We start from the raw sequence: 27394 nt of genomic DNA on the forward strand, positions 1-27394 counted from the left end.
CTACTGCGAAGTGTGTTCATCTTCGGTATCTTGGGACTCTTTTTGGGCCATGTCTCACAGGGAGCTCAGTGGGTTCTGCACTCATCTGCTGTGGTCCCTTACATTCTATTTCCAATTTGCTCCATATAATCTCCATATATCTGGACTGACATGGCCTGACTGTTAACAGATTTGAGACGGCATTTAGTAATATGCTGCAAGTTGGGTTTCTGGTACCTCGTTGTCTTTTAATGCAGACCTCTTTTTCATTTGTGAGAGGCTTAATAACTGCCTATGTGAAAGTCAGTGGCAATGCCTCCCTCATCCGAGTTCCTATTCTTTGTGTCCTAGTAAGGCAGTCTACTCTTGATGGTTGTGGCACAGTTTTAGACATTGCCTTTATGGTATACTTTGTTTTCCTTTTGTTTTTAGATTGGTGGTTAAGGAACTCAAGCTTCATGCCTCCTTTTGGAGACCCTGTTCTGGTGTTGGTGGTGGTGTGTGGTTCCATCACAAGGGTGTATGTTAACTGTTCTTCTGCATCTTGTCATAGGAGTCGATAAGCTGTCTGGTTTGTGTGTCGGAAGAGGTGTTTCCTAATGGATCATGGTTGCTACTTGTTAGGTTAGATTTTCATATTTATGCTAATTCTCCCCACCTGTGAGACCCCCCCCACCACTTTTTGCTGGATTTGTGGATTCTTTTTCTATGTTCCTGAGTGAATGGGAACCCTTTTCCCCACTCAGTCCTTATTTAATTATTTTTTATGGGTGTCCTTTTCATGACTCTCCATACTTTACTTTTGGAATTATACTTTCCTGAACTTTTTGGGTATCTGCATGTTCCTATTGCCGTGTTGCTGGGGTGCCCCTTAGGCTCCCCTTTTATTTTCTCTTGGGATCCTTGTGTGAACTACTGTTCCCAAGGGTAGAACGATACTTTTTATCCTTTCTACAATCACCATAGTGAGAACAGCACACCCCACCTTATGTGGAGTGCTGAGGAGATGCATATTATCCCCTTTCTCCCAGTTGCTGTGACTTTTCTGTTACAGTTACTTAACTTGCAGAACACATGCTGTCAAGGGTTGAGAGAGATTGTTATCCTCTCTACATTTTATATTGTGAGTCCAGCACACTCCACCCTAAGCGGCGTGCTGGAGGTTGCTCTGCATCTTCCTTCTACTGCTCCTGTAGCATTTATGTTACAGTGACAAGCTTACAATTATGGCTGGTGGAAGTTTACGTGTTCTACCGACTTGTGTGATTTTCACTTGCAGGCTGTCAAACCATCTGCGGTAATGCACAGAAGGGCCACCATTCATCCAGAATGGTGGCTTCTATCTTTTTTTCGAGCATTTGTAGTTTGCTTGTCCTTCCTTGGTTCTTCTTCTGCTGTCTTGGGAGGGGGAGGTGGTGGCTCGATTTTCGTCTTCAGCAGGAATCCATTGTGTAGCCCGCTGAGGTTCCATAGTGTCTGTGAAGACAGAAAATGAGAGAGGAGTCTGAAACTCTGCAGCCCTTTGTCTTCTGGCATGCCTGCCTGGAGCCAGTCCTAACTGGGATGCTGAATGTAGAATGTGTGCTGATTGGCTGGGTTCCTGGATAAATGGCCTGGATCTGGAAGCTGAAGTCAAGTCGACAACTGTAGCTGGATCCAATGAGGAAGAAGAGAAGATGGATGCAGCTCATTCCAGCGACCAGAGATGCCTGCTGTGTAACTGCTGCTTATGCTGACCTCTTCTTCCATGCGACATAGGAGTTGATGACGCTGACCCTTAGGCTGGCAGGACCAATCAGTCTTAAGAAGACCTGGATTTTGAGCCATCCAACAATGAGCAGTGACCTTCCTGGCCTGCAAATTACGTATACTCTGGGACCTAAAGACTGAGTGCTGTGTAACATCTTCCCTTGAACGAATCTCGCTGAAACTTCGGTGGACTCCTGTTGGACCTCCAGAAGCAAGAATCTGCTCCTTGTAAGTCCCCTCACCAGAGTGCTGGACGGAGATATCGAGGAGAATCAATCAGTCAACGACGTTCCACATCTGGTACCTTGAAAAGGGACGCAAAATCCACAGAGTCGTTAGAAACATTGAAGAATCCTTTATTGGGAGCCTTTTCTGTCACTGCTACTGCAAGTTCCCAGCCAGTGTCCTTTCTTTCGCCACCACGGCCAAGAATCCAGAGACCGGGTCCTGTGCTGCTGCATCATTAATGCATCCCTCTGCAAGCTCTTCTTCAGTGCTGAGGTACTGAGTGGCAAAGGGTACTATTTACCCAAATTCATTTGTTGCTCCTGTGTGGCTAGGGTGGTGATTTGTGTAGTTGGGAGATCGTGTAGTTGGGAGTTTGCCCATACCATTCGCTGAGGCCTAAAGCTGGAACAAAGTCCTTGAACACTTTCTACTAACTCTAAAAGTTTGTACTTACTTGTTGGATGAGAAATCCTCTGGCACTCTGACTTTCCTGCATCTGTGCCCTATCCTGACATGCCTACTGTTGGTCCCTAGATCATCAGTGTACCCCTTTTGCCTCCACGCTGCACCTCACTGAGGAGATCCAACAAGGCCGAAACATGTCTGGGGTTGCTTGGTTTTCTGTGCAGTGGGGACCTGGCCTAGCAGTTCGGGCTGGGCTGCTACCTTCGGTGGCGGCAGCTGCTGACTGATTTGCACATGGCTGGTCCCCTTTTGCAATGGCGCAGACGGGCTAAAAAACAGTGGTGTGGAAGGTTGCCCAGAGCAATTGCCAGTGGTTTAGATTCATTTGAAACCTTCCACCCATCACTTTTGTGGTCACTAGAAGAGGAAGGGACTTGTAAAGTATAAGGCCACTGTCTAGAAAATAGAACAAGTGTTGCAAAGGACTTACTTGCTATGTGTTAGTGCTGTAACTGATTATCTCTGCAATAGAATAAGTTACAAGCGTTACAAAGGTCTTACTTACCTCTGAATTACTTACTGCCATTCTGAAAAGTATACAAAGTTGTTTACTTACCTTTGAATTGTGTTCCACTATTCGAGAAAGTAACATAGTACTGTATTATTCCTCAAACTGAATAAGTGGAACAGTATACTACCAATAGGGTTTTACTCACCTTGAATAGCATACTGCCATTCTAAATTAGTAATACGGAGTTCTTACTTATCTTTGAAGTGCAACCTGCCATTCTGAAAAGTAATTAATAAGTTATTTCTTACCTTTGAATCGTGTTCCACTATTCTAAAAAATAATATTGGTGTAACTGTATCATTCCTGAAAGAAGAATAAGTTACATATGTTGCAAAGTACTTACTTACTAGTATGGTAGGGTAACTGGATTATTCCTGAAATAGAATAAGTTACTTAGTACTTACTTGTAACAGGGTTGGTATAACTACATCATTCTTGAAACGGAATAAGTAACCTAGTTTACTATCAATAGGGTCTGCGTACCTTGAATTACACACTGTCATTCTAATAAATGTACTTGTATGGTTTTTACTCTCCTTGAATATCATACTGCCATTCAAAATGTGTTTTATACTTTGGTTTACTTACCATAAGTATTGTGTTGGTTTTTATAATTTTGTTTATGACTTTTAATAGTACAAGCATCAGTGTATACGTGTTTATTTGGACCATATATATGCTACAGGGTCTTTGTACCTTCCTACGGCTCTATCACCCTCCTAAAATAAGTCTGACTGCTCTGCCAAAGCTATCACTACTTTGAGTAGTACAGCCTTATACTAAGGGTTGGAGTTTCTATATTGCCCAAGATATAGTTTTATAAAGTCCATTTGGGGGGACTTTAGAAAAACTGTCCTAACACTGCTTGATTAATGCTTTTCTGCCCAGGGGTGTTGGTCAAATACATAACACTGCTGTGAATTTCCACATACAGCTAAGACTTTGACAAAGAAGAGGGATTATGAAATGCTAACTCTTAAATTGCTTCTTGGAATCTTCATTACACTGAGAAATACTCTTCCTCGTCACCATTCTGATTTCCTCCCTAGCATCTGTCAGTGTGTATCCTCGACCATTGTGATACTGCTGTTGTACTACCAACACGACTATGAGTGTTTAATCAAGTGCTTTATATCACTGGCAAAGAGAGGGGCTAGAAAACTTTGACTAAGTTTGAAGGCTAGGATGGTATCTTGTTTCCCAGATATCACTTGCCCCCATACTGTTACGACTGTGGACAAGAAGTGTTGTACTCAATGTGATTAGGATTACTGAATCAGGCCAGTGATCCCGATACCAATCCGCAAAGGACCTGCACCAGACACATACACATTAAGTAGATATGTATAACCATTTAACGTTTACCCCAAAAGCTCACAGGGTTTTCTTTTCAGCTGCTCTATTTGGAGATTTTCACATTAGGCACAAGCATACAACCACATGGAAGCAGGCACTTCATTAATGCATTCTTAAATAAGATACCTATCAAATTAATGCACCATTTTTAAAGCATAGTCTTAAGCAAGATGCATATTTCTGGGCAAGTCTTACCAAGTCCTGCAAGGGTCACAGGATTTCACACGTTGTCCCAGGGTGTAGTAGTTCCCTTCATTATCGAAGCAGCCACACTGAGCGACACACGTCATTGTACTTTCCTCAACGAAGGGTTTATTGGGTGGACAACGGGGATAACAACCTAGAACAAGAAAGGTGACATGGAATTTGATGCTGAACCCTAGTAGCATGACATGTCTTATCATTGCAGAGAAATCACTGATATGGCAAGCCATTGTTGACAAAGTAATGCAATTGAAGCAACAGTGGCGTACACATTCTAAATGTTGCAGGGACAGGTGGATCGGTCGCGACAAGGGTGAGTGAGGGCATGCTAAGTATAAAGTCAGAGGAGGCTGGGCAGGAAATTAATTAGGACCTTAGAGTGGGATGACCAGATGGCTGCTACTGGTGTCATGGAGTGAAGTTGAGTGTGAGGGCAAACAGCAGAATGGGAGAATATGTGAGAGAAACATAAAATCCCCACTTCGAAGCGGGGGAGCACTTAGGGTGAACATGCCCACCTGGTTAGAATAGGTGTGTCAAAAGAATGCAGGCCATATTGAATGCAAGAGGGAGAGTGGTAGGGTAGTCAGTGGGAAAAGTGGGGACTCCCCTTCCAAGTGATGGATATCAGCGACAAAAGAGGCACAATGATGCAAATGCTGCGAGGGAAAAACACAGACGGAAAGACTGCAGTATTTTTGGGAGCCAACAGTTTGATATGGAACCCTCCGAATCTAACAATATAATAAAAGGCCAGATGTATGTTTGTCCTTTTGTCCGATGTAGTCATGCACAGTAGATTCACATAGCTGTCCCTGTTGTCACGGCTTTAGAGAGCTGTTGCCTTAGACATACAGAGACAATACCAATTTGCATAACTTCACCTGTTGTCACAGATAGGGGGAGCTGTTGTCTTGATCTATAGTGGTTCTACTGTGTTAATGAAAACCAGCACTTTTGCCCATGTACACAGGTTTCTACATTAGCAGAGAAATAATGTGTCAAAAACTCAAGACTGAATACATCTGGGGAATTGGGGGGCTACTAGAGTTGCATTGTTCTGAAACATGTGCTAGTGTCCACAATGACAGTTTTATTCTGGGGTGACAGATAGTTGGAGGAGAGGGAATCCCTGCAATAGATGTCTCAGATGGAAACAGTATTCATGTCAAACGGTATGGCCAACCTCCTGTCTCCCTTTAGCATTGAATTTAATTATTAGCTTATTTACAAGTTCAGTGAGAATATGTTTCTAAATCTTTTTGCATTTATCACTACTTAAAAAAGATATCAGCCTATTATTATACTACTTTTGATTCATCTGCCATATTATTAATTATTTGCTATCAATATGTATGTTTATTTACTTCATGAATTATCTGTTCATGAAAGTATCAATACAAATTAACAAACATTTTCAATCCATTAAAAACGCTGTCAATTACCGATTTTCACTTTCAAATGCTATTTCATTTTTTTTAAAAAAATTTCAATGTTCATTTGTTAACCACACATATCGGACAATTATGTCATAAATAGATATCATAATCCCCACGTCCTCGTCCCGAGCACTTACAATACCGAATACGCCTCGTCTTCCTACCAGTTTCTCCAATCCTTTCTCTCTTTTGTCTAATGACCATGCCCTTCATCTGGGCATTGGCTTTCCTCACATAGCACCCAAACTCTGGAATGCCCTACCCAATGCTCTCAGGGCAGAACCTTCCCTCTACTCCTTTCGCAAATCCCTCAAAACCATGCTATTCAACTAACCTCACACAACACTCATGATAACTAAGCTGTCTGCGTCTGACGAAACTCTATGCTGAATTTGTAAATTTGTAAATGCTATCTGTTATGTAACCACCAATCTTTCTTCCCCTCTGTAATCAGCAATGACTCTCTGTAACAGCGCCACGATACCTAAGGGCTGTTGCGCACTTTACAAATGTGAATAAATAAATCAATAATGACACTTTGACTAGACATGTTTTCCTGTTTTGTATTCTGTCTGCTTGAACAATGTTTCTCCCATATGCTGTTGCTAGGCTTGTCCATATCAATATAAAGGATCCAGATCTCCCATGGTCCCTGATGGGCTGGACTGCGTGGCTGGTCTATCAACACATGTCTGGTAAGTAGGCGGGGCTATGAGTGCCAGACTGGGCCTGATTTTGCTGTCTCACGGGTGGAATAAGGTGTCACTCATACTTGACCTACTGCGCTTTGTTTGAGGGGGACTGGAGGTCAGACCCTCACCAAGCTGAGGGACGGTGGAGTGGGTGCTAGCGACATACATTTATTCCATCTTCATTTGCTAGTAGGAAATTTGGGCACAAAGAAGAAGAGAGGGGGACACGCTACCACGTCAGCGTAGTTAAATTGGATATCCTGGGAGCACATTTGTCTTGTGTGTGACTCTTTTTATAGGTAGGTTTATTGAACCATTTCTTCATTGCTACATTATTCATATTACTCTTGAAAAGGTCTATTGGCAAGGCTGTCTACCCAGAACTTTAGAATACCCGTAATAACTCGCTTGAGCATGCAGGTTTAAAGGCTGATCATTATGTCAATCCATGCATTCATGAATTTGGGTTTATATGTTGATGGGCAGTATGCAACCAAGAACGTTAAGATGAACATCACTTCCCACAACTGCTGAATTTCAAGGGTGTTGTTGCAATAAATCCGCTCACCTTGACTGTCGCTTGACTAAAGTTTTTTCAATGAATTACAAGTTATACCATAGTTTTTACAATGGCAGTGGCCACTGTACATATTGCACCAATAGGTTTCTTTAGGGCCCACTAGTCATGACCTTTAGCCAGTGGCCAGGCCGACTGTACATGTTCCACCTATAGGTTTCCTTGTGGCCCTTTCGCCATGACCTTCGGCCCAGGCCACTGAGCACGGCCTTTGGCCATGCGCACTGTATATTTTAGTACACTATGTTTCTTTCAAGCCTACTCGTCATGGCATTCGGCCATGGCCCTTTGCCACGGCCTTTGGCCTTTGGCCTTTGCCGTTGCACATGCTGCACAAATACATTTCTTTGGTGCCGACTGACCAGGCTACTGGTGCAAAACCCATTTCCCCATGCCTGGCAGATGTGATCACAACAGCCGTCCCACCATTGTTTTCCAATTCCCTGATAAACCACCAATAATTACTGCGGTAATCTTGCAGTAATTACAGCTATAACGCATGAAAATTAAAATGTCCTCACATCCGCTCCCCATGTGTCTCCTTCCATTTCCCTTGATCCCCCTACCCACCTCAGTTGTTTTTTACATCCCTGGCCGTCACGATTACTCCCGCTCTCTCTTTGCTTCATGAAGCATTTTTGTTTCTAAGCATGTCTTGCGTTATTACAGTGGTAATGTCGTGAAATTCTCCTGGTATTCCCCCAATAATGCAAATGCGTCCAAATTGTAACTGGCGCCCCAGACCAACTCCCCAACTTCACATTATGTCCTCTTTCCCACTCCCCACCTCTAGCTTGATGAGATTTTAACCTTTTTCATCCTCCAAGGGGGTCTAGCAGGGAAGTCTAGCAAAATCATTTTGGGTCATTCAAAATGTGTTCAAAGTTTTCTTAGGGAGACCACCATAAACTCTGTTTCAGAAGTCTATATGAAAGGAATCCCTTTGCGGACGATGGTGATACGAAAGATTCCAGCGTGGACAGCAAAAATAGAAGAAAACGTTCTTAGTGACATTGCTGACCTGGGGGGTTAAACAGGAGATTAGAATCAAAAATCCAAGTTTCATATAGAGCATGATGCAGTGTGTTGGAAGCCCAAGAATGGAGGCCCATTGAATTGCCATGATGAGGGCTTATTGATGAGTCATTAGGGTGAACACTATTCAGTCAAATTCCCTATATAACCTGAATGTAGCAGTCAGATATATATCATCCTCATTAAACGTATGACAGCAAAGCATCAGAGCCTGAGGGATGTCATAAGCATTTTAAATTAGTGGTTGACAGTTCCCCTTGTGACCCCAGAAGATGCGCAGAGGAAGCTGTACATGTCAGTGCAAATCATTTAGTATACGACTGATGCCGACCCTCATCCAAGAGCACAGCAATTTACTCATGAAACTCAAGTGACAGCTTATGTTATGCTACAACCCGTTTATGCTTCACCCATCGCAACTGCAGTAGTCTTACAGTGTCATGGCCTGTCCAGTAAATGGTGCACTGTGCATCCATTCGGAATAACCAGACCGTGGTCTGTGGATGAAGACAAAAGGGAGGATAAAGCTGGGATAGGGACAAGGAACGGGCAGGCTGACATTTAGGCATATATGAAAGGGTTGAAGTAGAGGGTATTCAAATGGAGTAGTGATGATGCATGTGCAGTTATTGGCAATGGATCAGACGGCATGTTGATCTGAAAGAGGGATAATAAAACATCTCTTGATAACTAGTGTTTTCCAGTGATGAAAGCTTCTAGTATTTGGAAGGTGCTACTTGTTAGGCAAAGTTTGAATGAGATACCCTCTGGGACACTACAAAAAACTATGACTACAGGTATAGGCAACGCAACCTTTGGTATAAGCTTGTACTACACAGTTTTGGTAGCGTGTTGAGCAGCCAGGCTTATCTCAAGAGGAGAAATGTGAGCTCTAGTGGAGTTACACAAAGTTTCACAATTCCAGGTATTCAAATAAACTCTTACACTCATGGTTTCTTACATAAACAATTAATAATTTATTTATCAGTCCGTTATAAAGCCTTCTTCAGAAGGGAGCAATAGAATAGTAACACACAAATATACTTCAATACTGTACACTGTGAATTTCTGAATCAGACAAGGCGCTTTTGGGATAGTCCACAGACACAACCTACACCCACAGGTGACTTCAGTAACAAGGGTGCTGGGGAAGTTAATACCTTACTGTTCGCATTCAGAATACTCTTTAAAAGTTGGTAAAATGAAAGGTTATTAGAACACAGGAAACCACAAATATTCCTAAGCAGTGCAGCTACTTTCACAGTTCACTAGAAGAGTCATTCAATTCAGTAGGCTAAGCCAAAGTCAATGGGCAAAACTCTTGGATAGCATAAAGCACGTCTGGTAAGTAATGGAAAAGTCTTGGCACAAGTTCTTAGGGGTCTTTGATGCAAAGAAGAATCAAATGTAGGGCCACAAGCTGATTAGACTTGTGAGTTTTGGAAGTTACAAGCACTTTTACAGTAAGAGGTAAGTTCTTAGACTTGATTTACAGTACCTTGGTGAAGAAGAAAAGATGCAGATGATGACTTCTGTTCCTGTGCAGCTCTGCAGCTCTCCCTGTTCCTGGGCCTCAGTCGTGGGGACAAGATGGAGGATGTCGGGCGACTCCTACACTGCACTGGCACTGTCAAAACTGGCACCCGGTAAAGTTTACTTTCAGTGGCTTTTTCGCATTTCACCTCCTTGCGGTACAGCAAATAGCATTAAGCGCGGTTCCTGGCTGTCGAGGTGGACTGTCCTTGCTTCTGGGGTCCCACACTCTGCTGAGGCGGCTCAGGCTTGGTCAGTTCTGCTTCGTGGGAAAATGGAGGATCTTCCAAAAGCTTTAGGCCAGTTTAAAAGTAACACACACAATCTGGTGTCGCTCTCCCTGGCTATACGGTTTCCTGCAGCACTCTGTGTCATGAACCACCGTACGCGTCCTTTATGGACTTTGTGGTTCCTGACCAATAGGGGACTGAACTCAGCAGTACTACCAACATGACCGCTGAACGCCGAATGCTGTTTGCCAGTCTCCGAGTTGTACGCTCTACGGTCTACAAAGCAGACAAACGCTACCGCTTGCAGTAGTCAGACGTGTGCGGCTGGAGTTCGTACAGCGATTACTTCCGATTCCTGGTTCCCAGTCCCCTAAATCTCCTCTTCCTTCATCCTTCTCCTTTTTTCCCCACCTCGCCATTTCCTGGACTTTTTTCCCGGACATCTGGACGCTTCCTGGAGTCGGGTCACGGACCGCACACTGGAACCCGAGGATCCACGCAAAGAGTTATACAAAACCCGAACAGTGCGAAAGAAGACTTCCTCGAAGATCATGAACAAACAACACAGACAGGTCAGAAGGGGGGAAACCTGTGACACTCTGAGGAAATTCAACACGCTCCGAGATGGGTGTCCAGGTGGCTTACGTTGGAGTTGATTGGTCTCACCAACTCAAAGGGAGAAGTCATCCTTGCAAAGGCTTCTCTGTCGATGCGAACTTGGCAAGTAGTCACTGCAGCAGGACTTCACCGGGCAAGCCAACGGTCCAGGAGATGCAGCAGGCGGCCCTTTTCAAGCTCTTCTTCGTTTCCTTCGTCCAGTGTTCAACTCTGCCTTCCAAGCCAAAAGACTTGCCTTTTATTCAGTTCTCTCCCATTCATTCCAGCCTAGCTGCCACTCACCCAGCAGGTTGGTTGTCCTTGCCAGACAGTCAGCCAGCCAATCACCACAGAGTGCATTTGGGTCTCCTAGGAGACTAAGCACAGGGAATTTCAGGCACCTCCCTCACTTCCTGCCTACCCCAGACACTCTGGAGCTAGAGACAGGTTTCACTCCTGAAACCCCTACAAAGGCAAAACGAACCAAGAGACCAAACCTGGTTTGGTGTGCAGAGAAACTCTCTAGAAGGACCTTTCCACAAAGACCAGTTGAAAAAAGAAGACTGGGTACCATTTTAGCAAAGATGGCTGGAAGCCATTTTGAAAAAGATGGCTCCCACGGATACTTTACCGGAGACGCAAACGGTCACGGTAAATGCAAACCAAGGTATTTCAAAACTAAACCACTGCCACCAGCCAGTCAATTGAGGAAAGGCTAACATGAAAAATGTTACATGAGCATTTAGACACAGGGGATACTAAGTAACCCCTTCAGCATTCTATTGTAAGATAGTGTGTGCTGGCTCTAGCAAGTAAAGTCAATTTCACTTTGCTGCTCTGGGAAACAGTAGTTGATCCCAGAGAAGATATTTAAACCTTGGAAAATCTGGAAGACATCCCTGTAGCACTGCATGAAAGTGCTTTGTGACACAATTGTAAAAGATGATGCCTATGGAGTATGTTAGACTCCATAACCAAAAAGAACCACAGTGTATAAAATCACATTAAAATACATGAGAGAGTGGGAAAAAAAGGGTCTCACTATAACCAGGTAAAATAAATCAAGTCCTCAAAATCCAGCAAGGTTGATGGGGGTCTCTAAGGTGGAGGGAACTAGCATATTTTGAGAACTTTCCCTAGCACTACTAATATTATTAAGTGCATGGATGTGTGATGGAAGCGAGAAGTGGTTAGCCATGCCCTTGAAGTGTGGAAGTTTGATGCCTAGTTCATGCTTTTAATTGTTGCCTGGCAATGCTCAGGGAAATGTATCTATAACTGCCAAGCCAACCATTAGAAATTAATGAGTTGGTTGTGTAAGAGGTGAATGATGTGAGCACAAAGGTAGAATTTAGAAGAGGGACGAGAGGGTGAGCTGGTGTGTCTTGTGTTCCCTGCCTTGGTCCTGTATGAATGTTTGCTTGAGAGAATGCCTTGTGGAATCTTTGCTCATGGAATGTTGTGGTGTGAGTGACATTGCAAGTTCCATGAATATCAGCTGGAGTGAAGGAGCCTGCAAGAACAGAGGCTGGTGGGTGTCTCCTGTGTACCTTCCTACTTACTTACCCTTGGATTTACCTGATGTATATACCTTGTCACTGGAACTTAGTAAAGAAGTTCACTTTACTTACCTGCAGTATTAGATCCTTCATTTCTCACCACTACACTGGCAATGAGCTGGCTTAAGGAAAGGGCCAGGAACCTGCAGCTGTGCAGGGTGAGCAGCGCCTAGAAGCAAGGAAAGAAGCCGTTTAGAGCACAGGGGAGGACATCCACAGGTCTCCCACCCCCAAAGGTGAGCTGACCCCTGTCCCATAGCCCAAGTGATGTTGCATAGCAGAAAGGAGGCAGATGGGGCTGGGAGTTAACTGCAAGTAGCAGTTGGAGCATCAGTGAGGTCACCTTTGAGAATTTTGGTCACTAAAACAGGGGTGGTAAACAGTTGGAGCAGTTCCCAGTGTGCCGCCTTGAAGTTTAGGCCACTGGTGCTGCTCTTGCCATTGGGGCCACCCCTGAGAATTGAGAATTGTGGCCACTTTGGGGGACTTTCAGTGGTCCTATTGAGGATCTGACATTTGTTTCGCTTTTGGAGATAGAAAGGCCCACTGGAGGGACGAGGCTGAGCACGATGCAAAGAAGTGAGGGTTGTCCACTGCACATATCACTACAGCCACGGGGAGGCATGAACTAACTGTGGTGAGGGGTGGTCACACTATTTGGACTTTGGTCTTACCTTCTGGCTTTGGCAGTTGTTGAGGATCTTCTGGTGCACGCTGTTCGGAAGCACCGCATTGTGTAGAGCCGGAGCACTTTTCCTATTGGCACTCTGTAAATAATGATGATGTCGGCCACGGTTCCAACTGCCCGACGTCCCTGCATACTCCATGCTTTACATAGGTGATTTACTCTAATGGACATGTTGCTGGTCTCCTGCCATAAAGAAGGATCGACAATGATTCTTGCATGATGGAATGGAACGCTGATGGCAATAGAATCTTTATGGGCACTTCGTTTGAGAAAAGAAGGCGATTGGAGTGTAAGTATTTGGCGGGGGCTACACAAGAATGCTGTATCGTGTTAGAGAAGAAACTGGTAATCGAGGTGGGCACAGATATGCAGGGGAAATCAATGCTGCATTCTCATGGATATTCAAGGTACTGTGACAGGGGCTCTGCAATCTGCAAAGGGTGTGCCTCAGCAGGAAATTAGCAATATCCTCACTGGGTTGAGACCTGGGGTTACTGTCACTCTTGTGGCATCTTGTTTGGAAAGCAAGTCAGAACTTCTATGGCTATGCTGGAGGGACTTGATCCTGACTTCATCCGGTTCTTCAGAGATCTTTCAGTTTATAATAGAGAATGCTGACTTGGTGACTTGGTTACTGTTCTAATGTGATGCCTGTGATTTGATTTAGGTCCTGCCTGGTTTAAAGTTCATGCAGGTCTGTTTTGCTTGGTCATGGTTGAAGTAGGTATGGATTGGAGTTTTGATGTTAGCTGATATGAGTGTTTTTGACGCAAATTATGTTCCATTATTTTATTGTTTGACATGACAGCAATGCAATTTTTAACAGTAATGTATCTGCTTTTAATGTTTTCTTCCACAGAACCAACATGTAACTTTAATGGACCTTAAACTTTTTTTTTCCACACAAGGTTAGAGTTTCAAAATTTAGATTGTGGTTTATCACCTTGTTTGTGGTTGATATCAAAATAGGAATGATCTGCAAGGGTATAGGGTGAGAGATACATTGGGGAATGTTGGAAGTTTTGCCTTGTGTCACCTTTGGGGTTTGGAACCCGCAACTAGTATTTAGGGGGCATTCTGCCACCTGTGCCTATAATATTTGGGGTTTGGGACCGGGCACTAGTTTTTAGAGGGTGTTCTGCCACCCGTGCCACAACATTTGTGGTTTAGAACCCGGCATTAGATTTTACGGGGTGTTCTGCCACCCGTGCCACAAATACTGGGGTATGGAACCCAGCACTAGTTTTTAGGGTGTTCTGCCACCCATGCCACAAATATTGGGGTTTGGGACCCGGCACACATGTTTAGGGGTGTTCTGCCACCCGTGCCACAAATGTTGGGGTGTTGGACACTGTGCCTGAAGCTGTTTCCTGCCTGTGCCTTTTGAGAGTTGGACGCTGGTACCTTAGGGGGTAGTCCTCTCCACCTGCTGTGCACAGAAGAGGGTGCCTGTGCTCTGTGCTTTTGAACCTTGATCATTTGTTCTGTATTAGAATTGTAGAAGTTGAAGGTTGTGGTGTTTTTCAGTGCAGCTTAGTTGTTGGCAGCAGGATGAATGAGGGTGCTGTTTTGAGATTATGTGGCATGGTGGTGTGTTGAGAGTTAGGGATGGTTCCTTTGTTTGGGTGTCTGTTGTTAGGCCTGCAACAGACTGAGTGTATTGTATGGTTACCTGGCTTCATTGTAGGTTGTTGAAGGGACCAGGTAGGTGGGAGCGTGTCTCCTTGTTCTATTGGAATGGAGTGAGTGGGATTTGGATTGGAGTTTGGAGTGGAGGTGGCCAGTGTGTTGTTGGCTCTATACTTTGGTTGCATTATCCCATGTATTTCCCTTGTGCTTCTTTCTGTACCTTCATCTTGGTTTCTGTTGAGGAGGGAGATGTGTTGTGTCTTGTGTTCCCTGCCTTGGTCTTGCCTGAATGCTTGCTTGAGAGAAGGCCTGGTGGAATCTATGCCTTGTGGAATGTTGTGGTGTGAGTGTCCCTGCACGTTCCGTGAATGTCAGTTGGAGTGATGCAGCCTGTGAGTTTGGAGGCCGGTGAATGTCTCCTGTGAACCTTCCTACTTACTTACCCTTGGACTTACCTGATCTATATACCTTGTCACTGGAACTTAGAAAAGAAGTTCACTTCACTTACCTGCAGTATCAGATCCTTCATTTCACAGGGCTACATGAGCCCCACCCTTGCAGGGCCATACGTTTATGGCCCATCCTTGAGGGTGGGTTCACTAATTTATCTTTGGTGTGAAGAGATGTAAAAGTGGTGCTATTGCCTTGAGGTGATGAAGACCTACCGATCTAATTTAAGAGACCTGCACTATCCATTACTAAGACTATGATTATATCATGAAAAACCCTTGGCTTGGAAGGTTTGGTCTAAACTGGCGACATCCGATAGTGGTAAGAAACTGAATGTCATAAATGTGAGTAGTCCAAATGGTCCTTAAAGTCGCGTCTCACCAAGTCGGGGGTTTAGCCAAGTACAAGACCCCTTGCTGAATAATGTGAGGTATAGGTGACCTGGAAGGAGACTGCGCCTGATTCTTGCACACGAGACTTATTTTTTTATATTTTAAATTTTTTATTTGTGTTTTTTATTTTTTCAGAAAGAATTGCCCTTAACGTTGATGACACGTGTTTCGGTCCTCCAAGGACCTTTCTCAAATCAGGGCTATTGATTAATCTTATGGTCATGTAAGAGGCCCCTGTCACAAGATGTGAAAGATAAGCTTCCATATATCATTGGGATAAATCCCTGCTGTTCAGATTAAAGCGCGTACAATCGCAGAAATGCTACAAGTCTCCTGTGAACCTTCCTACTTACTTACCCTTGGACTTACCTGATCTATATACCTTGTCACTGGAACTTAGAAAAGAAGTTCACTTCACTTACCTGCAGTATCAGATCCTTCATTTCACAGGGCTACATGAGCCCCACCCTTGCAGGGCCATACGTTTATGGCCCATCCTTGAGGGTGGGTTCACTAATTTATCTTTGGTGTGAAGAGATGTAAAAGTGGTGCTATTGCCTTGAGGTGATGAAGACCTACCGATCTAATTTAAGAGACCTGCACTATCCATTACTAAGACTATGATTATATCATGACAAAAAACAAATTCAACTTCCCCCACCAGCAGATTGCAAATACGCACCCCAGATCAAGATCACATGATGTTCCAAGTTTGGTACTTGGAACATAATTAATTAAACCTGAATTCAAACCTAGCGTCATGACTATTCGAACAAGTCACATCAGTTGAAGTCTTCACTTCACTACTCCATACAATAATCAAACAGGACATTGCCAGCCTGATAGACCAGAATACCAACGACTGACGTTCAATTGTACTAAACTGTTTCTATTCTAAACTCAGAAAGCAACTCTATCCACAGTGACTGATGCCAATGCTAACCACAGAGAGCAACTGTTCCACAAAACTGTACCTGTAATACATCATCATCACTACGCTTCATATGAACTGGACTCTTCATATGGTTGCTGTGCTCTCTTCTTTCTCTTCCTCCCCCATTGATGGTGTCACCTGGCGGGAAGCCAGGAGGCTTCCTTTCATTCCTCTAAGGTTATCATCAATGTTTACCTCAATGTCCAAGGCCCTCAGGGCAACCTCCTCCTCTTTAATAGACGCTTCCCGTGCCTTATCAATCTCCTCCTGCTATCCCCTCCCTTTCCCTCCCTCTCATCCTATCTTCTTTGCCCTCCCTCGAATGCCTTCTACACCTCCGCTCAGAGAGGCACAGCACCACCTCACTGATGAGGCCCAACAAGGCTGAAACACATGCATGGGGTTGCTGTTGGTACTCTTGTTCAGAAGGGAATTGCCATAGGATTTCGGTGCTGGACTGCCCATGTGGGCGGGACAAAGGCTGATATGCAAATGGTTATTTCCCATCTGTGAAAGGTACAGTGAGCTAAAGTGTGGCTGCAGACTCTCGAGTGGGTACCTTCCCAATGAACAGGTCACTGGGCCATGTTGGTTCTCGCAGAGGGGGCCCTATGGACTATTTCTTTATTTCTTTCACATCATATCATGATTGCATCATAAAGCCTCTGTACATGCAATAATCTCTCTTCTATAAACCCAAGCTGCACCAAAATACTTTACAATCTCTGAACAAACCAAAAGTACAACCAAACTATCAGTGCACAGGAAACAATACACTTAACAGCCTCCCCGGCATACCTGGTAAACCCAGAACAGCAGTAGCAAGGCATGGCAAAAAGAGCAACAGTTTACAGGGCCCGAATCATATCATTTTCTTTCTAGTGCATTGCCAGAACTCCATTCAACTTTATTATTCCTTTTAACATAACATAACATAACATAACATAACATAACAAGTGTATTTGTAGAGTGCACGTTCACTGACAGAGGGGCATCATGGCCCTATTGACTAATAAAAGATGTTTATTATGTTTAAGTGACGGCATATTTAAAGTGTTCTCTTTTCATAGCTATGATTTCCCTGAGCATCTGTCTCTATACTCACTGACACAGTTCACTTGATGTTGTCCAGTCAGGGCCATTAGGAATGGACCTAGAAACAACAGATAGCTCATCTAGCAATTACCCACTCTCACCTAATTCATCTTGCCTCTGCTCTGCCATCAGCAATCAAAATATCTAAGTCAGCCCACTAGCGAAATGCACAGCCAAGTGCAGTTTCAGCAGAGTAGCATGGGGTTTCGCCGGCTCCGGGCTTACTGTTGTGAACTCAGCTGATATGGGTCAGCTGTGTGAGGAGGGAGGTTCTATATCACCCATGGCATCTCGCAAAGCATTCCATGAGAAGGGCACAGCCAAGAGCAGTTTCAATAGAGCAACAGAATGGTTTTGCGGCTCCGAGTTTACCATTGTGAACTCAGCTGATATGGGCCAGCTGCGTGAGGTTCTACATTATCTGTGGCCTCTCTCAAAGCACGCCATGAGAAGTGCACAGCCAAGGGCAGTTTCAGCAGAGGGGTTTGTTGGCTCTGGGTTTACCAGTGTGAACTCTGCTGATATGGGCCAGCTGCGTGAGGAAGGAGGTTCTATATTACATTTTCCAATAGAGAAAAAGGTGCTTCCATTGAACACCCGAAGCTCTAACACCGCTGGACAGATATGCACCAAATAAGAAACAAGTTGGGCACAACCCATAGCAAACATTCCTTTTTTTGTTGGTTTTGTGTAAATCTGTCCAGTAGTTTTCAACAAATTTGAAAGAGAAGGGGGTATCCAGAGCCACACATTTGTTTTAGCTATATCTACCATGATGCATTGCATCCCTGAGGCTTTTCAGAAATTAAACGGGGGAGGAGGAACTGCCTTTCTGCAGCGACGTGTGGTTAACTGATGTGCGTCCTAATCTTTCAACTTGTACACCGTTTAGTATGATTTCTGGAATGAGCATCAGAAAATTGTATTTTGCATAGTTTTAAAGCTAATTATAAAGCTACGAAATGAAAGATGTGTGGCATATGGGTTCCCTTTGGTTTCCTGATAATTTTCTGTATTCTTGTGACAAGTGGGCCCTGCAGGATCTGCAGTATATTTATTAAGAGGGATAGCTCTGTGGCCCTACCCCTGACCTTGTATGGTGTAGTATGTGCGATTTAGGGGGATAGCTCAGGTGTCTCAGGGTTGGCTGGAAGCAGAAACAACAGAGACGCTGGGATATAAGGGGAGCAGACAGAAGCTGAGAGATGGTTAGGGCCTTCAGAGAGAGTAGAACAAACCTAGTGTTTGAATTACATTTTTTTTTAAATTAATGGAGCTCTGCGATTCAATGCTAAAACAAGTCACTTTAGGTAAACCTAAGTCTCACACCACACAACCTAGCGTAGCAGATGCCATCTTAAAACTGGGTTTGCATTGCCTAATTTTAATGTCCATACCGAGGACCAGCTTTAATTGTTAATTGTGTTCTGTTATGGAATTAGTACCTGAGAGTAAAGGCCGGTCAGTATATTGGTGATTGAGTGTTCCATTCATCTTGTACAATATGAGATCGGGTTCAGCATAAATGCTCCCCCTTTCTTGTTCATTCCAGAATATGTAGCATTCATGGCTCTCTGACCTCTTCTCTTCTCCTGACAGACTAAATACTCTGCACTTCTCCTTGGGCAAGCACATTGTAACTACCCAAGAGGCAGACAAGGGCAGAGGCAGACAGGGCTTCCCCAGAGACAATGGCTACCTGCTCCCCACACCACCATAGCGTCCCGGATTTCATCTGGTTAGGAGCACTGGGAATATTACTCTAGCTATTACAGATGTTATTCACAGACTGTGTAGGGGGGGTCCAGTTCTGTATGGACCTTGGCACCACTTGATTTGTCTGCGACTTTTGGCGTGGTCGATCATGATTTTCTCTTTGGTCAATTGCAGCACTTTGGCATTTCAGGGTTTGCAATTTCTTGGATGAAATCATTTCTGAGAGACATTGCATTACATCTGTACAACCTGTGACCCTTTCCATTTCTTTCAGTTTGACTCATTCTTCACCCTTATAGTTGCTTTTTAACTTATAGCTTCAGCCTCTGATCAAACTTCTGCCAGGGCATGGAATGCATTTCTATATCTGTGCAAATGATACCCAAAATCTAGTGGATCTTGACACTGTTTCAGCCAAACCCATGGTAATTTCACAGATTACACTGTGGCGATGGGTGGGTAGCCACCAATAGTTTAAGTATTAACAGGACCAAAACTGAGGTTTGACATTTGGGGTCTGCCAGCCCACAATTCCAACTTTTACCCTGATCATATGTTTTGATCCTAGACCTATTCTGTCAAATTCAGTTCAGAATCATGGTGTTTGAATGGATACTAACTTTGACTTTAGTCTCTCAGATTAATACAGTGTCGTAATTCTGCTATTTCCTGCTGAAAGAATTTTGCCACAATTCACCTTTCCACGTCAGCTAATTTTTTGCAATGTTTTTGTTTCTTCCAGAATAGACTCCTGTGATTTGGACTATCCTGGTCAGGGGCCTGTAAACCTTAGTTGGTTCTCATATGAGCCCCCAGCCAGCATAGTCAATGGTGAGGGATCAGGGAAGTTGTAGTCCTAAACATTGAGCAAGTCATTGTTGCAGACACCTAATTCAGGTCATCTCAAAAAACTTTACAGATGCTCCTGAGACGTCAGAGCTCAGCAGCTAGGCGGATACTAACATTCATCTATAAGAGCATTTAATATGTTCAGCCAGTGGCTGCCAATGGCTGAACATATTAAATGCACAGCCTTATGTTTGACGTTCAATGCCTTACAAAACTCAGGGTCCATGGTTATTTCCAGCAAAATCACATTGTTCACCTCTCAGGGTCACTTGTTTATGTTTATGAACTTGTAATGCGCTCTCGGTACCCTAAGGCTTAAGGGCGCAAACAGAAAAAAACGAACAGCAACAAAGAGAAAACACAAATCATAGGATTGTAGATGCTAATATGATGGACCAAGAGAGTTGGGCAGGACACATGTGGGTCTAGCAGAATTGTACAATCTTCAGCTTTTTAAAAAAAACTTCTGTCGATTCAATACTTATGATGTCTAGGGGCATAGCATTCCATGCTGGTGGTGCTGCAAAATTAAACGCTCCGTAACGCGTTTTAGCCAGCTTGCATCTTGAGAAGTTCAAAAGGTTTGTATTATTAGATCTTAATGATGATATATTTTCTTACTGGCTTCCATGAGCTACAGTGGCATTTGGCCTTTAAGGCAGATATATGTGATCGGAATCATCCTGAAGAGTACTCTTGCCTGCACCGGCAACCAATGCAAGCTCCGTCTTGTATCTGATATCTGGTCCTGGTGCCCAAGTCCTTTCACCACTCTCACCGCCCCATTTTGAATAATCTGGGGACAGTGGAGGTCGGCTTACGCGATCCCAACAAGGAGACTGCAACTGTAATCCAATTTAAAGCCAACAATGGCTCTGGATAGTGTCTCTGCATTTTTCTCAGAGATGAATGGGCAAAGAGGCTGTAATAACTTAATAAAGTATGATGAGGATGAGACAAGGCTGTTGACCTGAGACTTTATGGTCATATTCTTATCAAGAAAGATGCCTAGAGTCTTTACTTTTGTCTTGACCTCTATTATACAATTATCTATACTAAAATTCTTGTATGAAGGGCCCAGCTTAGCAAATCTGTTATCAGTACCAACAATGAAAAGCTCAGTTTTTGAGCAGTTCAAGAGCAACCCATTCATAACCATCCATCTTTGAATAGCAAGATATACTCTATTGATGTTTAGTTAATCTTGCTTATGTAATCCCGAAAGGGAGATGACTCATTGAGTGTAATCTGCATAGTTGACAAAGAAGATCCCTTCTTGTTCCAACATGTGAAAAAAAGGAATCATATAGATGTTGTACAAACAAGGGGATGCACACACTCCTTGTGGGACTCTGAATAGCAGGAGAGTGGGTTTGGCTTCTGTAAACTCACTTGCAACTCTCAACCTTCTTCCGTTCAGGAATTAATTAACCCATTGGGTCTCTTGAGTTGAGAAATGGGCATACTGCTTTAACCTGGTGGACAAGATGGCATGGTCCACTAGGTCAAATGCTACCGAAAGACCTAAAATCATCAATAGGGCTGTTTGGCCTCCATCCATTGATTGAAACAGCTTAGATTTTAAAGATTCGACAGCAGTTTCAGTCCCACGGCCCTGCCGAAAACCGGACTGAAATATGTGAAGAATCTGGAAGTTGTTAAGGTGCTGTGAGATCTGATTATACGCAACTCTGTCCAGTATCTTCAACAATCCTAAACCCTAGATTTAGCTGCCATTCTCAAATTTCAACGCTTGAAGTGGAGCTATAGGTACTTCTCTTGGTAGGCGGCCATTCAGGTGAAGGCCCTAACACCTGCCCGCCCTTCCCACACAGAACAGTCGTGTGCTATTTATGCTTGTGCTATTTATGAAACAGCTTAAATCGTCAGTATTACACAAATAAACCATTATTATTCAACAGTTTGTGGCCTTTTGTTCATCTCTCGCTCTACCTCAGTGCCTCACCATGGTGCCCCTTATAAAGCATAAAGATGGTCCGTCAGATGTGTGTAGGTTTTTTCAAAATGTTGAAGATTTCCTTATTATTAATGTCCAGTTAGGGCTCTTGCTACTTCCCACTCGCTCTGTTTGTGATTCTTAACGGCCTCGAGTTTTGCAGGCAGTAAGCAAATGCTAGAGAGCATTGGATCTGGGAGCAGGATGAACACACCAACTCTCAGTCAAGCAGAGATCAAGTCTGGATCTTCTTCACCCTGATAATACTGAAACTCTGGAAGTTAAAAGGAAATACAAGCACCTTTAGAACGAAAGGAGGCACTTGCAGACTGATACTTTCTTAGCAAGTCAAATCGGCAACAGAGGTGTCCCTGGCTACAGTGAGGCTCAGCCTCTGGTAAGAAAGTGGTGGACTGTGCAAGAAATGAGACATTTTCCATATGGAGCTCATAGTGATTTTAACATCCTCAGAAGAGATGCAGGGAGTCCAGAGAGTAGCGATTTCTCTCACTTTGGACAGAGTCCTACTTTCTTGATGGATATTTGTTTTTCCTTCTTTTAAGGTGTACAGCAATCTGCTGGTTCTGATAAATCTGAATCCTGGTCCCCCAAACCTCCTTCTATCAAGACCAGGAGAGTTCTAGCACAAGTTGAGTGACACAGAATGTCACTCATCCAGAAGTGCATTCTTGATACAGAAAGAGAGTGATCATGTTTCCTCGGTCAAAAGGGGATTAAAGGGGATTCGGAGGTGGGAGCATCTTGGGGGACTGTCCCATGTCATTTTCCTTTCCTTATTAAAGTTCTTTACTTCCTTTGCTGGGTTTGGAAGAGGAGTTGGCTTTTACTGACATATATTGTTCTCCTTGTTACCTTAAAGCCGGCTGTGATTGCAGCTCTCCTTGGCTCCACTTTTATCCCACAAAGCTTGTATTGTGGCCCTTTGCCTCTCCATGTATGGCACTGCTTGTTCTCTGGTGTTAAATCTGTTTTCAGTCTGCCTCTTAAATGCTGATCTGCACATACTCACACAGAACTCTCCTCAGGTAGACGTCATGTCCAACCTTCTAGTGCGCCATGAAGAATGTTAGGATGGCTGACTGAATTCCACTAACACCTTGAACAATGATCAGTTAGACCCACCCTCGATGACCAGCCTGAGCACTTCAACTTTCCTGATCAGACCTTACATTTCTAATCCTTGGCAGGTAATGTAGTATCCAAAGTGTACCTCAATCACAATGAGTCCTACCTACACAAGCAGCTTTGATCAAAGCCTTTCACTGGAATTATACAAGGCCACAGAGCCTTTCTTAGCCTTTGTTTGTGGACAGCTAAAGTGCGCCTGACTTGAGTTCTTGAAAAAAGACTAAGGGCCTGATTATGAATTTGGTGGTATTAGCGCTGGTAATACCGCCAAACCCATTTACAGTTACTGCAGGTGATAATTAACAGGTTCCCATAAAGGTATGTGTCTATTATTCCCCATTTTGGATTTATTTCCAAAGGACTCAATGGGGTTCAGTAATTTAATTATCACACATGGTAATGCTTTTGCGTGGCAGGTTTTACCTCCACACAAAAGCGAATGGAAATAAGAGTTTCGGAAACAAAACTAGGAATTTGGCAGAGTGGCATAATACCCAGTGATTGTAACAATCAGATGTTTTACCACTACCACCAAACTCGTGATCAAGTCCAACTTGCATGGACCCCCATCCCAGTCCTTGCCCCATTACAATGTTGTTCAATCGACTTTCATTAAAACTTTGGCCCCATTGATTTATTATGAAAAATGCCTACGCTTCTTTTTTGCTTGTTTACCTTCATTTTTTAAATTCTAGAACTTTTTTTGTATTACTATTGTATTACTATTTAAACAAATTACAAGGTTTGGAGTCACATGTCATTACTCCTTCATCCCCTGAGCACTTCTGCTGTAGTTTAAAATGTTGAGGTTGGATTACCTCTACACAGAAATAAATGAACAGGTGTCCTACCTTCCACGCCTGTTATGTTGTAAAGGCATTTGTTCCCTGGATTTCTGCATGTCAAGTAGCAGGCGTTTCCACATGGTCGGTAGTGCCACTTGCAGTCGTCTTTGGGATTGTAGAAATCACAGTACATAGCTGATCGGAAAAAGTTGAGAAAAGATTATTCATTTTAGAGTATAGGTACATTTACATTTCTATATCTTGGGATGCATTACCAGCAATGAAGCTAGGCACCACAGAGCACATTCAAGCTGGCAACACACCTGCATTCTGTACTTGGCCTGATTCCCAAAGCAAACTTTCCCGTACAAAATACTTTTTTTAACTGGTTCAGAGCCTCACCTCTTTTCCCTGCACTTTGTCTCCCCTAATGCATGCCATGCACAGAGGAAAGGGCAATGCTGCTAGGATTCTAAAGAGACCCCTGCCAGGCTTCAGCTTTCCAAAATAGAAGCGGTCATGCTTTTTACATTTCCACCACCCAAACAGAGGTGGATATGTAAAAAATGAATTTTCAATGAAGGGTCCTTGAAAGCTGGTCACTGCAAACGCACTACTGAATAAACACGGGTGGGTGTCTGACCCCACCCACGTGTGGTCAGTGATACAATGCACATTGAAGTGTCAAGAATGCAAGATGATTGAATATGCATTAGGGGTAGCTGCGGGTCCACTGGACCCACAGCCAGACCCCAATCACCTCACAAGAGCCTATCTGAATTAGGGACTTTGAAGGTGAAAACGGCAGTTGCAAAGTTGTGGCGGCAAAGTGCCCCTCACATCTCTGCTCCCACAGGATTTTGAGACCCTGCCACAGAGTTTTCAACAAAGTGCCCACTGTGTGGCAACATGCTCATAAGATCCAGCAATGTATAGCAAGTGGAGAAGTATAGAAACTGGCAGAGGGAAAACTTGGCAGGAAATTCATATGTTTTTAACATACCTACACTCTGAGGATTTGAGCAAAGGTTCTGGGAGTTCATCATGCACTGCCACAAAGGAGACTAATCCTGAGAGTGGTTCAATGTGCTAACGTGTGAAGTGCGATTTACATCTGGTGCCACACTGGTGACATGTAGCTATGTACTCCGTACAGGACACCAGTGTATCAAGCATAGTGAAAGTAAATAAATGTGCAATGAGCACATCGCCAATTTAAAAACCAATAGGAGTGTCACTATAAAACAATCACTTTGATTTTCAGATCCCAGGCGAAAACAAATTGTAACTCTATCCACACCCACTCATTGGGACTTACTCATCCTTCAGATTCATTCCATTTGCTTATTTAACTTACTTTAGTCTTTTCTTTGCTTTCATTTCGGCAAGGGACGTTTGGCTTCTCATTCTCTCTGTACCTCACTCATCCCATGAACTCACTAATTCCTTCTTTGCCGTTTATACAGGAACCAGCCTCAGCAGTCACTTTAGGGATAATATCTCTGTCGCACTCCTTCACCTTTCCAGTTGTTTTACAACAATTTGTCGGGTTGGAAGAGGCTCAGGGGCGTCCCATTGTACTTTCCCTTATGATCTGTAATAGTCTTCGTAAGTTTCTTTCATTTGGTTCCTCTTTTAGTGAGAAGCCTTTACCGTTTTTGATAACGTCAATGATTTGAGTTGCCTGATTCTCAGTTTGCTCGCTGTGATTTTTGGATTGGGCTCTGACGTGTTCCGCAATGATGCATGATCTGTGTTACATGGAGCTGAGCTTGTACTTTACTAGGTGCCCTCTCCCTCCATCTTCAGCTCTTCCGGTGGTCATAGGTGGTCAGATTAATTAGCTTAGTAGGGCCTGTCGGTTACATTTCCTATTACTTGCAAGACACTATTCCACTACTGCCCTGTCTCTCTCATACTCCCTTCAAGCATGCCGTGAATCTGCTACTCAATCAATCCTATTTGTACCTGACATTAGTTCAGCTGAGTCTCTTCTTTCTTCCTCACTCTCCTTCTTTGTGTTGTCTAATGCCCTCCCCTTCTCCTCCTCTCTTTCGAAAATCTGTGGAACTTTTGTTCTCATGCTGTCGGCTCTGTGACATTTGTTTTGTCAGAGATTTTATGGGATATATCTTCTAGAATGTGAAGAGGGCTGTTGTCCTGAATGAACCCTTTCTTAGTCATTGGAATACCGACCACTTTTGGTATCTAGGAAATATGGGCATAATAGCATTCATGGTAACAATCATTTATTGATTATCCTCTGCTCCCTTGTCCTTGTGGATACTACGGCTAGTTTTGCATGGTACACTGGTGTTGAGGATAAAGGGGTGGAGATTTGGTGCACCTTGACATCAGAGGGTTTTTGTTGTGTGTGGGCATGTCAGCATATAGGATACATATCTTTTAGTTGAGAGATTATTATAACATATACAGGCCCTATGTCAACTAATTTCACTGTAGGACTGCCAAAGACTTGTCCCAGATGAACTAAGGAACCTTCCTCTCCATGGACCAGCCAAAGGATACAATATAGTACACCCTGACCAACCAATGGAGCAAAAGGGAGGAGAAAGCAAGAATACCGCCAGGAAGTCATCAGCTGTAAAGGAACAAAGACATGCATTACTCACCGTAATAGCATTTCTGATTATTGTATCTGCTTAGATTCACATGCTGTGCATATCGTCTGACATCCAGTGGTAACCGCGGAGTATTGCATCTTGTCTTTCGGGGACTGAAAGGGAACATCGGCATAGGCGTGTCTGTAACACTATCCCTATCGTGACGTGTGGTGTACCCAAAATCCCTCACGTGCCGAGGTCCCTCTGATTGTATTGTTTCTGCCATGAGGGAGCCCAAGGTTATTGTGAGTGAGTACATAAAGAGAGAAAGTAGTAAGACGTCTATGTTCCTTCCACCCAAGCGGGGAGGCATGGTGGGTGCATGTGAATCTAAGCAGATACAATCATCAGAAATGCTATTAAGGTGAGTAATGCATGTCTTCTGATGCTTGTTAACCTGCTTAGAATCACATGCTGTGCATAGAGTAGCGAGCAGTACCCGGAGTTGGAGGTGGGTTGTGAGAAGGAATAGTAGTGAAAAGATGTCTTAATACTGCTTGTCCCACCTGAGAATCAGATCTAGAATGAGTGTATAGGTAATAGTGTTTTGTAAAGGTGTGTACAGAACTCCAGGTTGCCGCTTTGCAAATGGACTCAAAGGGAACATTTGCAATGAATGCTATCGAAGCCCCAGTGCCCCGAGTAGAGTGTGTTCTAGGTTTGAAGAGCAGTTCTCTATTAGCAAGAGTATAACATAGTGTGATGCTTCTGACTATCTACCTTGAGATAGCCGATTTAGAGACAGGATCCCCTTCTCTACCAGCTGCCACTGAAATGAAAAACTGGTTTGTCTTCCTCAGTGGCTTCGTTCTTTCCAGGTAAAACATGACTGCCCTGAGCACATCTAGTGTGTGTAGGCTTCTTTCAGCCATGCTAGTGGAGGAAAGTGGGTAGTTCAATTGATTGGTTCACATGGAACTTCGAAATTAATTTAGGCACAAATCGGAGATGAGTGCACATAACCACCTTATC

General features: G+C 43.7%; 1 protein-coding gene across 1 annotated transcript in view; it reads right to left on the minus strand.

The window, feature by feature from the left end:
- The window catches only part of LOC138505078 (mucin-5B-like), a 2064041-nt gene that overhangs the window by 1305735 nt on the left and 730912 nt on the right, over positions 1-27394 (minus strand). Inside the window, exons 22-23 of the mRNA XM_069625397.1 lie at positions 23865-23993; positions 4484-4628 (exon numbers count right to left, since the gene is read on the minus strand). Coding sequence (XP_069481498.1) covers positions 4484-4628; positions 23865-23993 — 274 coding nt within the window. The remainder of the gene's footprint in view (positions 1-4483; positions 4629-23864; positions 23994-27394) is intronic.

Source organism: Ambystoma mexicanum, chromosome 11 (assembly GCF_040938575.1).
Source record: "Ambystoma mexicanum isolate Mex_15411 chromosome 11, UKY_AmexF1_1, whole genome shotgun sequence".
NCBI lineage: Eukaryota > Metazoa > Chordata > Amphibia > Caudata > Ambystomatidae > Ambystoma > Ambystoma mexicanum.